At 37.8% G+C, this 17634-nt stretch overlaps 1 protein-coding gene across 1 annotated transcript in view; it reads left to right on the forward strand.

Moving 5' to 3' along the window:
• Positions 1-7953: 7953 nt before the first annotated feature.
• LOC139966982 (protogenin B-like) overlaps positions 7954-17634 on the forward strand; it is an 80747-nt gene continuing 71066 nt past the window's right edge. Inside the window, exons 1-2 of the mRNA XM_071970527.1 lie at positions 7954-8466; positions 15143-15673. Of these exons, the coding sequence (XP_071826628.1) occupies positions 8403-8466; positions 15143-15673 (595 nt within the window). The 5' untranslated portion in view covers positions 7954-8402. The remainder of the gene's footprint in view (positions 8467-15142; positions 15674-17634) is intronic.

Genomic DNA, 17634 nt, shown 5'->3' on the forward strand with positions numbered 1-17634 from the left:
GATATCTGCACCCAACCGATCAGCCTATTGGGACAAAAATGTTATGCTTTTGTACCACTTTCCATGGTACTCGCAAGTCCCTCTTCGGAACAACACGAAATTTCCCAACCTACCTAACAGATATAGTGTATTTATGTGCCTCATATTGTCAATAGATGTTTAGTTTAGAGACCCAAGGATCAGGAAGCCTTACAGTATCTTATTTAAGACCCTATCCGTATAAGACCTTGCACGTACACCGGCTTATTTCAAACCTTCTCTTTTCGATAAGTGTTCAGAGGATAACGAGACAGGGGTGTGAATTCGCTCCCATTCCTGCTCCCGGACGGACGAGAGTGTATACCCCAGCATCTGACCACTTTCTCAAATACTGAGGTAGGCAAAGGCATTCCCCCATTCGACATCACTGCAGTGTAGCCATGACGAGTGCTTTGAGACGAGACCTTTATGTACCATATGAAAACAATATTGTCCCAGCTGGAAGTAACCGATTATGGCACAGGCGAAGCTGGCACATGACGTCATGAATATTATTGGGAATTCAGCTAGTAATGACTTTCCGGGACAGCCGCCCGAATGATATATGTTGTCATAGAAATTGCGTGGCAACATAAAAGTCTGTCAAAATATCATTGTATAGCGAAAACGTATACATAAAAGGTATGTTTAATAGGAAAAAGTCTAACCACTCCGTTTCCAGTTCTGTGAACAACTTCCCGTGGTATTGGCTGCAAACTTCCTTTTGTATATGCCTGTGTACATTTTGCACCGGAATAGTAAATCTGCCAGAAAAGTTACAGGCTTAAAGTGGCATTGAAGTAAAGGCACAATATCACAGCAATTCATACGGTTAAAACTCATTTTCTAATCCAGTTGGGACAATTTGGTTTCTGTACGTTAGTTCATGTCCCGTTTCTAAGCACTTATACTAACAGTATTAATTTCATGTTTCTGTTTGAATAAAGGTTAGGAACTGTTTATACTGTCATTATAGGAGTGCTTCAAAGCATGTTATGGAAGGACAGTATAAAAGTGGTACTATAGCATTGAAAAATCGTCCAACTTTCTGAAGTTTGTTTTGATTTCATTAACAATCTGCAAAAAGAAAAAATGATTTTACTGGACCATAGTCAAGCCGATTGTTTTCTATTTTTAATATCGAATATGGTAGGGTATATGAAAATTATAATCCATCCAACTCAAAACGCTACTCTAAAGTGTCTTGTTTCAAAATATGTTATGCGGGTGTGTGATGGTAACATCACTATGCAAGTATGCTTCGTCATGCATGTAGTTCTTTCCTGTCTATTGGCCTATATAAAGTGTGTCGGTGAGAAAACAAGAAAGTTCACCCCGATCATTAAATCATCTTGTTACTTTCATCCGCCGGATTAGGCTGTTGTTTTAAGTGTCAAATGTCAAATATCATTTCCTGTTCCGTTTCCCGTTGTTGTTGCTGTTGACACGTAATGTTGTACCAATTCAATTGTTTTTTCTCAGTATTATACCAACCTGCAAGTATAGACTCTATGCTGTGGGAATATGCTAATATTGCACCGTAGTACCTGACCACACGCGCGTCCGGTAGTATAGACCGGCTGAGAGATTTTAGGGGAATTTAGTTACATTTGGCAGGAAAGTGGGATGCACACTCGTCCTTTTCTCATATTTTATTTATTTTTTATCAACCACTGAAAGGAGTATGAAAGTCTGGACCAAGGACAAACAGTGACCTATTTGAAATAAGCATACGTTTAGGTCTTTATCGTAGACCTATAGGCTTTACTATTTATATATATATAGACGCGGGTGTCATATTTTCAAACTGATTGCTGGTTGCATATAACAACATCAGATTTGACAATAACAGTTAATACACATGATCTTAGTCAACTTACCGAGAAACTAACAAAAGGTTTTACGTCCTGCAAGATATTTTATTTAAAAGAGCATATATATATTGATTGATGTTCTGTTTCTATAACAACGTCAGAGATACAGTATTATTCACATGATCTATGAGCCGTAGGCGAAATTATTTTTCCCACTTCGACGCGGCCATATTAGCATAATGGGCGTGGACTATCGGTCGTTGTTACGGCTTATTGGTCTACGTCACAGACTATGCAGTGACATCTCTCGGGTGTTTGTTTGGGTGCTGAAAGTTCTCAATTAAGTTACATGTCAGGGATTCTAGTACACGTACCAGTATAATAAATAGTATAGTACAGAGGGACATTGCTATTTAGTCATAGTTATAGCATGGAGCTGCTACTCTAACAGTAACAGCTCCCTGGTTATAGTTAATACAGACGCAAGTGACAACTGTTTAATAAAATGGGTAGAATATTTCAAGTCCGTAACAATACCCAGTAGCGTACGTAAACTAATGATGAAAGCACGTAGGCTCCTTACTGCCGTTTAAAAGGGGGTTCATTTATAAATGAACAAATAATTTAGAATGATGGATAAAACAATATGGGGCACAATTCAATACATGTATCTTTGTAGGTTTTTAGCATTGAAAGGTCAGTGGGCCTACCTGGTGTAATATGAAGTGTAATAATCAATACCACGGGAGGTTCATTTATAACTTTTCCATACTCTGCTGTCACGGGAGGTTCTTTTCCAAACTTTTCCTGACACGGGAGGTTCATAACACATCTAATAAACAAACACAGTTTGATTTTGTGATGGAATTTACCTCAAGAGCTCCATAAGACCCAATTGACTGGGAGAAGCAGTCGCACATCATCATGGATCTCATGAAGTCATGTCTTAGGCCTGAGTATATTGGGCCTGAGTATATTAGCTGAGTATATAATTAAAGAGCTATATACGTAAGAGCTCGAAGTCGAAGTCACAAACTTGCCGGCCTCTGACGTATTTCATAAGCCACGCCCATGTGGCCGCGTCGAAGTGGGAAAAATAATTTCGCGAGCCGTAGATCTCTATATACGGCCCCCGGAATATCGTTTGAAAATAGCGCCACTATCTCACAAAAAAATATTACACTCGCTTTCGGTTGGGTTTCTTTTGTATAGAATATTTCATAGGCAACTATTTTACAATAATGGAATCTCATCTTTGGTAAAACAAAATGTTCAAGGAGGGTATGTTAGGTTGATCAGATGCAATCAAATTTTTCAAAACGATTCGTTTGATAGCATTGCTGAAACTAGGAACCAAATGAAAGATAGGTTGCCAAACAGCTTTATGAAAAAAATAATAATAAAAAAAAAAAAAAAATACATTTCTCGTACAAAAAGAACCGCTTGGGTAGAACCCCCCTCCCTCCCCCTCCTCAAATGTCAAGAAAACAATACTTTTTTCTGCGCAGGATAGCTTTGATGGAATACTTGTGCGCTACCACACTTTTCACTAAACACAATAGACTTAAGCCAAAAACCGTAACGCACCAGCAAATGAAACGCCACCAATTTTACAGATAAACGCTATTCGAAAGGTCAAAAGAAAGCAACGTGGCGCTCTTCCGAAACCAGCTCATTCAAATAGAACTCTGTCAAGTATGTGGGAAGTATGACTCGAGATATATACTATACCAATCTGTATTTAGAGAAACTCGTATTTTTAAAATTCAGTAACCGTTTAGTACTTTTAGCAGTTATACGAACTTAAGACAAACAAATGGTCCGCGGGGAAATCCCTGCCTTATTAAGAATTATACTTGTCAAAGCAACGGTTTGCGCTTCGTTGTCACATTTCGGACAGTTTTACCAAACTTATAATGGGATACCGTGTCGGGCAAAGACGGTGTTACATAAGTGGCTGAACCGCATATAACGAGGACGTCCTCCTTAGAATTATGCACCAAGTGACGTAAGGTATAAAAAAAATACACTGTGACACGTCATTGGCTCATTACGAGCTCACGCAGTGATGAGGTTGGGGGTTGGAGGGCCGCATTATTGGAACATACCCCGGACACCACCCCTGGCCTCAAATATCTCTCAGATATGCTAGAAAGAAGAAAAATGGTCACCAATGATTAAACTTGTAGATAGAGAGTTCTCTCTAAGTGCATATCAATATACATCGAACAGGACAAGGGAACTGTTGACTCTCTCTCTCTCTCTAACAGTTCGGAATAATGCGTAGGATCAAACAGTGAAAAGGCGTATCATTATGTCGGTACTTTCATAAACTTACACAGAGTAAGTTTCACTCGCATCTTAACATAGTGGGGGAGGGGGGGGGGGGAGCCGCAAATACAAGTGACCTTTAGGAAATGTACTTTGTAAAAAGAAAAAAAAATGAATTACGTCCTTCGGTTTGTTTGACAAAGCGAAAGAGACTAAGGTATGTTTAGTTTATAATTCACCATTATGCACCATTAAGCATACAAGTATTTGTGAAATGGAGACAACAAGTCCACGGCATTATTAATATTATCATTTTGTATTAATATTAGTATTAAGTATATACAATAACATTCGAAGATATACTGCCTATACTCTCACCTCTTTTGTAATGTAAATATATCTAAAATGAAAGGACAAAAGTTCAGACGCTAAAATATTCGATATCTCTGTATCATTTGCAACTGCACGTGAACGTCTTTATTCCCTTGTTAAAAAAGGAACATGTTTCTTGCGCTAGCGTATAGCAAGCAATCAAAGTATATGCGGGGCAGAAAACCGGGTAGGTATTTAGGTATCTCTCTCTCCCCCCCCCCCCCCTCTCGGCCGATTTTAAGTTTTGCAGATGTCAAAGTGAGAAAGATTTGACATTGGGTTTGATATTTCGAATTTATAATCTCAAAATAAATTTAAAAATAATATTTGGATATTTTTAAATATTCATTTGTCAATTTTGTTTTGAAATTTCGACATTTTATATACGAAATTTTCGGCAATTAATTTCAAGTATCAACCTATCTCGATCGGTTAGTTCTAACATCTGTTTTTATTTCGGGTGAACAAGAGAAAGAGAGAAATATCATTAATTATTAACTATAATACTCTCGAGGTTCAAAAGTGTCAGGGACTCTGGTGGTGACAGAGAGTCGGCAGTGATGAAAGGACCTCTGGATGAAGGTTTCGATTGTTTTAATAAATAACTTGTAAATCAAATCAATTTTTTTTTAATACATAATTTACCCTTTAGTTTGATTATAATCAGCCTCTTTGGGGACAGGACGTTTTCCTTAGCTACAATACCGTACCTGTTTAGCATTTGACGTGATCCCCCTACACAGTCCCTTCCTCTCCTTCCTTCCTTCCTCCAACCCACCCACCCACCCTCCTCTCCCACATTTTCATTGCTGCACCTGCAGGGGCCAACGGCTCTGCAAAACAGGGGCCATTCCTTATTGTATCCTCACACCCGGCGTATAAAGTACGTATTGACCGGGTATGCATTTTCGTAAGATATGATAAATTAATGTGATGAGCAGAATCCGGTGAGCCTTGCGATTATGATTGGCTGTTCATGCACGTGCTGCTATATGGTACGTTATGCGTTAGAAGTATGATTACGCACGCTGTTTCAGAATAGTTTCGAATTCACATGACTTCTCTCCTATATACTCACACCCACGCCCCTCTGATCCAACTCCCATTTGTGTTAGTGATTGCAGTGATTGTCTTTTACATTATAGAGATCACCGCACGTATAGGTAATGGGGGGGGGGGGGCGTGAGGAGAAAGCAGAAAACCGAAGGGGTTTGGGAATCTTGCTCAGATATTTGAACGCTTCGACTCCTCTATATTTTCTTAACTGTCTTCAGTGCGAAAGGTCGAAATTTAATAGGAATAAGTCGAAATGTTGACTTTTTATCGGGGTTTCACCGATATTTTGACATTTTATCGAAATTTTGACTTTTGTATATCGAAACGAAAATTTATCATTTAATGAAGTGGATGTTGTAGTATAAACTCAATGCACGGCTCTCATGAAGTTATGGATACCAAACAAATAAGTTTGTCAAACGTACTTGAAATACTTGCTGAACAAGTTCCTCTCTGACCAGTGTAGCATATCGAGCAATTCTTGTCTCACTATATAACGTTCCCTTAACGCAACTATTCACCAGTTTGTATATCTCTGAATGTTATTTTTTCAATTGTATAATTGAACAGACACATCATTATTGGTTAGAACTATATACGTCTTTCATCGCACTACGATATTAAGTCACTACAGAGATATAAATTAAGTCGGATGGTGATCTAAATTTCTCGCGCAAAAATGTGAGCTGATTTATAAGGCTTTAAACTGGCCCCTTGAAAAGTTTTGACTTGACAGACCTAGGCCTATTTGGAAGGCTAACACTATGTACAACAATTTGATAAAAATCAGGCCGTTGTACTGGCGGGATATATATATATATATATATATATATATATATATATATATATATATATATATAAATATATATTAATGAGTTTGTTATCACGACCCTAATATCTCATTATTAACAATAATAGATAAAGAACAACATATCAATTTGTTTTGTTGTATTTCATGTACAACTGTGCGCGTGCCGCGCACACGCAAATCCCGTTCAATGGAAAACTGTACAGACATGAACATTGGAGCGCTCGTGTGATGGCGCACATGACTGATATTATTTAATACACAGATTTTCAGGTACACCCAAGTGTACACTTATGATTAGAGGGGAAAGACATTTTAACAATGAAAGTTGTACATAGGGACCTGGATGGATTTCCAGGTCATGTTTAATCTACAGTGAACAATAGGGTTGAACTTTTGACTGTGCGGTGTTTAATCAAAACTGTTTGGATTTACATTATACATGGCTGACGGAATACGTCATAGTGTAAACTAGCCAATGATATATTTTCTTTTACATTTCTGACACTCCCACATAAGGAGCTAACCCAATAAAAACGCCCCCACAAATGAATATTCATAGATCAAACGCAATCCTCGTGGATAGAGTAGCCTGCGCTCGCCTTGAATACCCGTGCACAGTGTATGTGCGTTCGTGTGCGTAGGTGTGCACGCGCTTGATATCAATATCGCGTACGTACATGTATACATACGCAACCTTACAAGTCCCGCCCATTCAAACAATCGTGATATATAATTAATAAGGCAATATAGATACATTATTCACTGCCGGGTTGGCTGGACTATCGACAGCTGTGAAATATGACAGTGGATATGCGACTCTTCCATTGAAACAAATTGATATGAGTTAATAGTTTATATGATTAATATAAAAACTTGCAATAAAAAAACAGAAAATTCTAGTATCTAAAGAGTAATTTGTAATACCAATTTAATATTTGTGAGAGCATATTGATGATTGAAAAAGCAAAATCATTGTTTGAAAGAGATGTAAAATTGTAGCTGAAATAGTGTGATAGTTGATAGTTTGTGATTGTGGATTAGCTATGGTAATAGATGAATCGTTTAATTAATTGTAGAAAACGTTTAGAACGTAATGATAAATTAAAAGTTTGTAACTGAAAAACCTATCCTCATTTGTATTAAGTAAATCACACGCACACACATACCCACACAAAATCATGAATGATGAGTGGTTGAAACAAAGTAAAAATTTGCTGTTACAAATTTTCCAAAAGAAGTGAGTACTTCATAGATAAAACAAATATTCATAGCCTATTTGCATGAGACTATTAGCCGTTCGTACTTTCACCGTTAGGTCATCGTCATCGTCCGCATCGCAAGCGTTATATAATGCAGTCGATGATGAAGGGCACCAACAATTGCGGAATTGCCCCTATTTCCGTAAACAAATGCCTCTTTGCTCTTTCTTTTCCCTGAGAGCTGATGCGAAAACATATTACACGGGAGAAGGTGCGCATACCTCAACAGCATTGACATTCAACTCGTTCGCACAGGGTCCTTCATTTTGTCACCATGTAAATAACTGCGTACCGTTACGTTGAAGAGAGATCCACGATGTATGGCCAATCAAATTTACCCAGCTGATATTACCTGCGCATATTTCAGCAGTGCAGCTTTTATGAACGTTTTCATCCACACGGTGACTTCATGTGATTACTAAGACATTTGAAAAAGTAACCCGCTTATTAATTTAAAAGAAGGGAACAAAATACACACATTTTCCAATACGATTCGTTATGAGTTTTAGTAGCCCGTTACCAGTTTTAATACAGGTACGATCTAAAAGCGCCTCTTATGTTGAAATCTGTCTATTTATATCGCCGGGAGGGTCAACAGTTAATGCCCACGTACAACAAGCAACCTTATTTCACCGTACATGGCTGCACAGTGTGTCGTCGGTGTGGTCATTGCATAGAGCTAGTACTACTACTGTCATTGTTTCATGTTTGTATTGGTATACATCCACCAGCGAAGGTCGCAGCAACAGTCCACTGTAATACATTTTCTACAACGGATTAACATCATGTTACACTATACTGATGGCTCGGAACTATATAGGATGTTCTTTCTTCACCCTTTTCGTACATTTTGGGATATTTTATGGTTAGTATTTTGATGTTTTTGTTGGAGGAAAAGGCATGCAGAGATGTCTTTCTGAAAGCCTTCCCTACTCTTTGGTCAAAACTCAAGGCCATAATATTTGTGGAGGTGTAGCGTTAGGCTTGCACTAGCTCTGCCGTAAAACAACTTCGTCAGGATATGTGGAAGAGATTATGTTGCTATGTTTATAAGGAATGCTATTCAGCTAGGGTCACAGCACATAACGGTTGATCTTAACATTGATTATGTTTGTGTACACAAGCTGTACATTAATAATGATTATTAATAGGGTTCATTAACCTTGAAATAACAACAGCAGGCCTAGCCTAACTAAGCATAGTACTATCAAGTATCAGTGTAGTAATATCCTAGTAGTAGTAGTATAGCCTAGTAATAGTATTAAAGATATGCTGATGTTAAGAGTAATGGTTAGTAGGCGATTTTGTGAATGGTAAATTTCTGATGGAAGCCTAGAGAGAGAGGGGGAAAGCATTGCGCGTAGTAACTGGCAATAATTTACATCCTGCTCCAGAATTTTTTGCCTAACTCCTAGTCTAAAAGGAAAGGCAGTTTTACAGTAACAGTAGCATTAGCATAGTTACATGTTGCTTTGAATTGTGTCAAATTTAATATGAAGTGATCAGTTTTACTCATTGTGTAAGGAATTCCTCCCATTTTAACCTATATCTTATCCCTGGCTACATTGATATATTATTTTTATAAAAAATGTTATGGAATTTTGGGCAATTTCTATAGAAATACTTTCACCAATAATAATGGTGATTAAAGTTCTAAGCAATGGCAAATTCTTCAAACAAGTGGTTATAAAATGCACAATCAATAAACACTCTGAAGTTAAGCTTTTCTTTACAAAATAGACTAATTTTTGGCAAAAAGGATATTGCTTGCAAGAGAGAGAGAGATAATAAAGCTGTCCTGTTTTGTGTTACTGTAAAAGTCTAACTGAACATGTTCATCATGATTAAGTAAATGCAGTTGGAGTCAATTATACAAAATATTCAACAGGGCTGTTCATGTTTATACAGTACTGTAGTTGGAGGTTAAATATGGATCCATGATCAGAAATTTGTCACCTCTGAACAAAACTTAAGTTGGAGGATTTGGAATTCTAAAAATCTACGAATGTCCAAGTGTATGCAGAAGTAATGTGTCTTCTTCAATGTTTCGCTTGGTATTGGATCCAGTCCTGGATAATTCATATTATAAAGCTTTCAAGCTTTTAATTCTCTGCGTTTGTTATGGACGCTAACCGTTCATAATACCAAGCCATATGGCTAGAAAGTGACATTTGCACTGTTAGTAGATTGACACACTCAGCTGCACTGCAAGAAGTAAACTGTTGCCCTGGATGTTATTTTCGGTTTCATTGCTTCATTCATCCAAGTTATTTCTCCATTGTGTGAATTATGAGTGAATGAATGGATATATAGTGTCCAATGTTTTGAAACGGTTGTGGTCGTAAAATTTGTCTACAAACAGTTGAAGTGTCTTGAAAGACAGTTTATTGACACTGTTTAGATTAGGGTCCAACAATTTTACAAATTTGTACACCCTGTGACTGGCTTTTACTTCAAATCCACACCAACGTTTGCATTTAACCACATAATTACACTATGTAGCCAGACATTCTCCCAAGTCGATTCGCAGGAATTATTTTTGGGGGAACTGCATTATACACATCATGATAATTCTGCCCAATTGAGCTAGCATTATAACACATTATGACGAGTTTGCCCAATTGAGCTAGCATGATAACACATTCAGACGAGATTGCCCGATTGAGCTAGCTGGTGTTTGCTGCACTCACTTGTACTACTGTATTTACTAACTGTGATACTATTATGTACAGTGCAGTACAGTAGTAAGTAATACGGGATATACTGTGATTTGCATTAACTTCTGTATGATTTTGAGTGGAAAACTTGTACAACTTGGACTTAAGTTATTGGATAAAAACAGTGGAATAGTCCTCGGACAACTAGGTCCAACGTTTTCTGTTTTTCGAAAAAGAAAAAGTATGGTGGATAGAACACCAGCTTTATGCCTTCTGGTGGATCTCATAGCCCTACCAATAATTTTTTTATTTCAGTATCTCCAAAGTGGTATGTCCGAGTGGTACCTATTTATAGGTTTTGGGAGACGGGGGGGGGGAAGGGGGGTGTTTGGCTACAAATGCAATCAGAATTTGATTTCAACAATTACTTGTCCGTCCAACAACCTCCAAAGCTGACTTTGGTCGTCTGGGGGAACCTACCCGTTGGACGACCATTGAAATTTTGCTTGCTTCTCAGACAATCTGAAGAATACTGTACTGTATGCATGGTTGTTCTAGAGATAAACATTTGCTATTTTCAAGCAGTACAGCAACCAAATCTGTGGATCAAAAGGATCTGTTGTCATCTTTCTACAGTGCAGATTACAGTAGTTCACTGATGTGTGAAAACTAATGCTGTATGTATGTCATGTTCCTGACCTTTACTGACTAATGAAGGTGTTATTGCTGGTTGAATGAAAAGTTGGCTCCCTATCTTGATGAGGAACCAACAGAACCATTGAGTACTTTGTATACCACACAGTGCATTGTAACAGTGTAAACAGTACTTAGCCTTTCAACTGTGTAACAAGCAATGTCAGATGCATGTGTACTGTTAACAGTCAGAATGGTAATGGAAATGAAACAAAAGCATTGCAAACCGCCACTATTTCTGATATATTATACAATATATTCGTGCCATCATGGGATAAGGTATTTTAAGCTCGTTAAAAAACTAAATAGAAAAAAGGCCTGAGCAAACAACTCAGTAAATCGTATTGACTTTTGAATAAGGAGTGAAAAGAGGGTTATAAAATTTTACTAGAAATATATGCAAATAACAAAGGTACTTTTTGAATGGTTTCCAAAATGGGCAGAATCGGTAGTTTGACATTTACAGTATAGGGTAAAAATAAGTAAACAAGAAAAGAGACAATAGTTGAGTGATGTTCATGGCCAAAGATAATTGTTTGAACTTTGACAAAACAGGCCCAAAGGAAATGCACAGGAAAGTTGTTATTTATTTTAGGTCGGTCCGAAGGATTTAGTCTTAAATTTTGAATAATAATTAGTTGCAGTACCACCTGTAGTACATTCAATAATTACCTGACCTAAATTGAACTATTAAGTGAAGCCAAAAAGAAGCCATGGCTTGCTGTCAAAAGGGCAGTGAAGTGCCTTGTTTTTAGTTTGATTTCACCATGTAAAGTTGTGTACACACATATTGTCAAAACAGCATGAATGAAGCTAAGCAAATATTATTACTGTGTTTTCTGAGATATGGTTTAAGACAGATCTTCAGCATTGTCCCCAAATTTTAGCCTGCTATGAATTGAGTGTACGTCATATATGGTACTGTGCTGTCTTGTATGTTAGAAAATAAACATAAAACAATAATCTTGTTGCTGTTTAGCTCTAACATTACTGTACAACCAAGACTCAATTGACCCTGTCTCCTTTAGGACTTTTCCTTTCACCCACCTACCTAATTACCCAATGACCACCCCCACCCCCCCCCCCTCAATAAGAAAAAAAGCGAAGTGGAAAAAGAGTAACAATTTGATGCATTCTGAGACGAATAACATATTCATGTATGTGGTTATCTTGCACGTTACTCTACTGGATCTAAAGGTTAAGATACTTACAGTACTTATAAGCTGTTCTCATGTGGTTGAGGTCCAGGTATTCACCAAAACAGGACTCAGGATGTCCAGCGTTATAATATATTATTGTTGCTGACTATTCTGTTGAACCCATCCTCGCTGCTACAAGGTCAACACAGTTTGGTGTGTAAAGAAACATGTACAATGCAAAGCTGGCCATTAGAAGTACTACTTCATAAAGTAGTAAATTTTGCTCAGAAAGGCACTTGTTCACTTAAGGTTTCATCGGAAGCAGGACTTACTGTAAAGATATATGTTGTTTTGTGAAAATGCACTTGAAAGACATGTTGTTTCAGTCAAGACCTTGGCATAGGCCTGGCTTTGTGTTTGCAGATTTATTAGTCTGTGGGTGAAAGTACCCCATGATGCTAGGTTACTATCCTATTGCCATGCATACATAAAGCCTTCTGTTAGTCTTTTTACCTTTTGTCATGGAATGTCAACAGGGAGGACCAACCTGGGGGTAATGGTAGCTTAGAAAGGTTAAAGCAAGTTTTCTGTTTGGTTGCAAACTTGAAGGGATATTCTGTGGCAGATAATGTGAGGCTTGTATAGCTGCTACTTACTTAATAAAAAAAATTTCACAATTTTTTGCAAAGGTGATGGTGGAAGTGTCTGTACAGTATGTGTGCTGTATCTGTATATATGTGTGTATGTATGTGTGTATGTATGTATGTAAACATGTGTCAATGTACGTATGTGTGATGCCCTGGTGTGAAAACACTGCTCAAAATTCTCATGATGGTTTTATTTCATACTCAGTATGTGAATCTGAAACTTCTTGTAAACTCCAGTGACAGGTCATCTGAGATTACCAGTTCTAAGTCAAAGTGAGAAAGCACATATTCCAGATGGCTGAAGTTGATGGTGTAATGAAAATTGCCTGTATCTCTCTCTCCCTCTAGTTGTGAAAGCCATGCATGGTATGGATCCACTAAATGGATCTGATATGATAAGATATGATATTAAACACTTTGCTCATTAAATGGTCAAAGTTTGCTCCAAAATAACTACTCAGTTTAGTTTGTTCATCAACTTGTGGGACAGAAAAATTCCCCAGTGAGCTTTTCAACTTCATGACATAATTGACAGATACAGTAGATAGATGCAACCTCGTACAATCTCTACACAAGCTTTTTGTGCTGCTGGATTCTGGCATGATGAAGAGTTTTATGGCAAGCAGCCAACAAAATGTCAGGGTAATTTCTGTTTATCAATAGTGTTACTCACTGAATACCTGTAACACCTTATTGTCACTGACAATATCTTATTGTGCCACTGAATATTAATACATATATGTGGATGGATATATGCAACTGCACTTATTTTGTATCATTATATGAAAAGGTCAGTGATTATAAAATGTCATCATTATTTTACCATTAAAGTTGTATGTACATTTATTTGCATACAACAAAGTCCACCAAATGCGTGTAGTGGTAAATTACCCAAGTTATGATCGATCTGTAGACATTTAAACAACTATTCTTTTACACAATTACTACATACATGTACAGTATGTAGTGTATACTGTAGATCTGTTATTGCATTGTTGATTGTTTATCTCTTTGCTATGGTGCAGTGGTATTGTGTGATTCAATGGGAATGCCTTTGTTTTGAAAATCGCCTCAAGAGATTGTACTGAGAGCTTGCAGAGATAGTATACATCTCGCCCCTTTGAACTTGATAACAGTGATACATTCGTGCAAATGAGACTTGTTTCTTGAAGTTTGATGCTGTATATGCAGAGGAAGCAGTCACTTCTAATTACGCTATTAGCAATTAGTTATCAGTTTGAAATTCGAAGTACTTTTTTTAATAAATTAAAGTGATTATCTGTTACTGTGGGGAAGTGGAGATTAACTGCTGGTAGAGATCTGCGCATTAGCTTTGTAGAGTTGGAGATACCGTAATGAGTTTCAAAAGATCGTCACAGAGTACAGTATATACCACCAATATGTTTTATTCCTTGCTGAAAAGAAGATCAGTAATCTATGTAATGGTGACGGTTTGAACTTGTGTGTATGTGTGTGTGTATGTGACGCCCTAGCTTGTAAACACGATATCTCAAGATGGGTAACCTCTGCAGTTTCATATTTGTGCCTTCCCCATAATTAGTACAAGAACACTAGGGTTTTGGGTGGAGATCAAAGGTCGTGCCAAGCCTATCTAGTGTATTGTATGATAATAAGTATTCCAAAATCTTATTTCACATCCTCAAAAGTATTTATGTTTATAGCTCTTCAACTTTGGATTTTGGTTTCGATGATAATCGTAACCTTTGCATTCATGATGTGTGTGTGCATTTGTGACGCCCAGCTTGTAAACACTATATCTGAAGAAGGAAAGGTCAGACCAATTTTATATTAGGTGTGTAGAAGTACCACATTAAGTACAGGAAGCCTATTGCTTTTGGTGGAGGTCAAAGTTCATTTAAAGTCAACAAATGCCAAACATTTACTTCACTCCCCTCTTACCTGTCTCTCTGCACCAACGCACCTTCCTAAACATAGTATCGAAGGGAAGCTTGGACAGATCGCATATTTGGTATGTAATTGTACCACACTGAGTACAAGAAGCCTAATGTTGTGGGCGGAGATCAATATTCGTTTAAAATCACCAGATTGTGAAAACCATGTTGTACACAATATTTCAACAAGGACCGATGTCATATGTAGTATGTTGATGTTTCACATTTAGTACAAGTAGCTTGTTGTTGAGGTCAATGGTAATTTCAGGACAGCCTGTGTCATTGTAAATTGATTGTTTGTGGCAACACACTGCTTTCCATTGTATTACTAAGATCAAGTATGTTGTACACCCTCAATATACATAACGCCAGATTCATAAAGAAAACTGCTCATGTTACATCATCATTCTGCTTTTTTTTAATGTGATTTCTCTATGGAAAGGAACAGTAGCCGACTTTGTCATCAATGCTTTTTTTATCTTCTTGTCACAGGAAAGTGTACATCGATAACAACTGAAGTAAGGATCGTGAAAGAAGGTGCCACATTTATTTGGGACTGCAGTTCAAACGGAAGTAACGGAAGGCCGGCGTCATGGACGCTGGATAACAAGCCAATAAATCATAGTAGGATAGCTCCGAATGGATCTTTGTACATATCAAATGCGAGCAGGACTTCAGATGAGGGAGTTTATCACTGCCACAGTGAAAATGAGCTGGACGATGACAGGCAAGAGCTGCTTGTCGCCACAGACTGCTCTGTGTCACTGGACCCTAAGGTGATCCTCGTGAGCGAGGGGGACAGTTACACGTGGCCCTGCTCAGTAAACAGCAGGGGCGATACTGAAATATTTTGGACAAGAGATGGTCGTTGGATAAATAATACGAACCATCATCGAACACATCAGAACGGGTCCCTTCACCTTAGAAATGTGACAGTGGATTTTAACGCAGGGATTTATAGGTGCTGTGCAAGAAACTCTTTTGGTACATTTTGCAGTGGAAAAGCACAATTTTTTGTTTCAAGTAAGTATCAAAATCCTTCTTTTTGCCCCCATCATGGGAGTTGAGGGAGTTTTGTATGTGACCTCGAGATTATCGAATCTTTCGCTGTGCTGGTGGTCGGCAACTCTGGCCATAGATTTCCTCCTTTTTTTGGTAATCCCTGGATTCTTTACTGTACTCCCCCCCCCCCCCCCCAAACGGTAAAATTGATAATAAACTGATCCACCCCCATTCTCTGCTCCTAACTTCCGTTGTGATATACTGTAACTTCTCAACCTGTGTTCATATTGGAATGCTGCTAAGTTTCATAAAATATACTTCACTCCTCATTGACCTGTCTTCTTTACTCTACAGTTTATGCACACCTACATGTAAGTCTGTTTCTACCCTAGCCTATTAACTGGCAGTAACATCCTTGCATTGCACCCCCCAATGACCCTAAGGTCAAGTAAATAAGTAGTGTTTACAATGGGGCATTCAAGGTACCTGCCCTACATTGTTAGTAAGGTCTGGGTCTGAAAGGTACCCGGATCCTTTATTGGCTTGATAGTGAATTCATGCAGCTATCACTATATTACAATTATATATACATGGACCACATTGAACAATGTCATATCAAGTAGTCTTGAACACTAGTATGTCAATTATAATTTTCAGTTTTGTATAATCAAATATCAAACAACATTGCAGCGATTTCGTGACGGAATACGGTACGGGGGGAGGGGGGGAGGGGGAGGGGGTTTCGTGTGGGTTAGCTCCTTGCACTTTGATGTGAGAGGTTTTAAGGCTGTGAAAAGGTCAATAGGTCAAAGTCTGCTGAAAAAAAGAAAAACAAAATCTATGTACTATGTAGGTACACTGTGGTAACCCTTTGAATTTCTGTGAAGGCAAAGGTCATTTGCAAACTCTTGTTAACCTGATAACTTACAGAATAGTGTATGGTTTTGTATGCGTATATATTTAAAAATACAGTACTGTACCTATAAAAATAAGCGTAGCTGAAAAGTATGTGTACCAGTACCTAAGAAGTGCATACATGTGTCTTGAACGTGCAGTAAGTGAGAGGACCTTGCTGATAAGTCAAAAAGTGGTCAATACTTAGAAATCAGTGTTTACATTGTAACATATTCTAACATATCCTGTACAATGTGACAAGGAATCAATTATGCCTTTTGGTTTTTCTGGATGCAAATAAATGTACTGTATATGTGTGTAAGATTTCTGGTTGGCTAGGCAGACCTATTAAAGGCAGTTGTAATGCTTTCGCAGGCTGTGATGATATCAGCACAAAGTTTTATCGCAATGATTGCAGTAATGCTGGTATAACACAATAAAGTACTTACTAAGTAGTCTCTGACTAAATGACTACTGAGCACTAGTACAATACATTGCTTACCTGTTTAATACATGACACATTCAGGTTGCCCAGGCTACACATTATGTTGTATATAGTACTGACATGTATACTGGATTAATTGCAAACTGCAGAAACTTTTGTCAACAGTGCAGCAAAAACTTGATGAACAAGCTTGTTAGAAGAAAAGGGGGGAAAAAGTGAAAAAAAGAAGAAGAAATGTTCCCCTGGAAACAGTACATACTAGGGAATCCACTGCATGATTGTAAAGTCTAAACAAGTTCTGTGGTGACCATCAATATAAATTGAGTTTACTTAGCAGAGATATATGGCCCGGTATCTGAACCTTTTGGACTCAGATAAACTTTGTATGTAAACAGCACTTCAGAACAGATGGATAAAGAATTTTTAACCATTGGTGGAGAGGCCTTAAAGTCTCTTTTCTATCCACTCTGGTTGGCTTGTTTCCACAGTTAATTTCATAAAAGCAAACACTGTAACCTGTCACAACCTCACTGCTGTATTGTATGTACTGTTGATATGTGTTGCTAATGCAGTACTGTTCTGAATGTTTTCCCTTCACAGCCATTGTGGCTGTAATATGAGCGGACCATACCACTTGTGTTTG

The sequence above is a fragment of the Apostichopus japonicus genome, chromosome 4 (genome assembly GCF_037975245.1).
Source record: "Apostichopus japonicus isolate 1M-3 chromosome 4, ASM3797524v1, whole genome shotgun sequence".
Lineage (NCBI taxonomy): Eukaryota > Metazoa > Echinodermata > Holothuroidea > Aspidochirotida > Stichopodidae > Apostichopus > Apostichopus japonicus.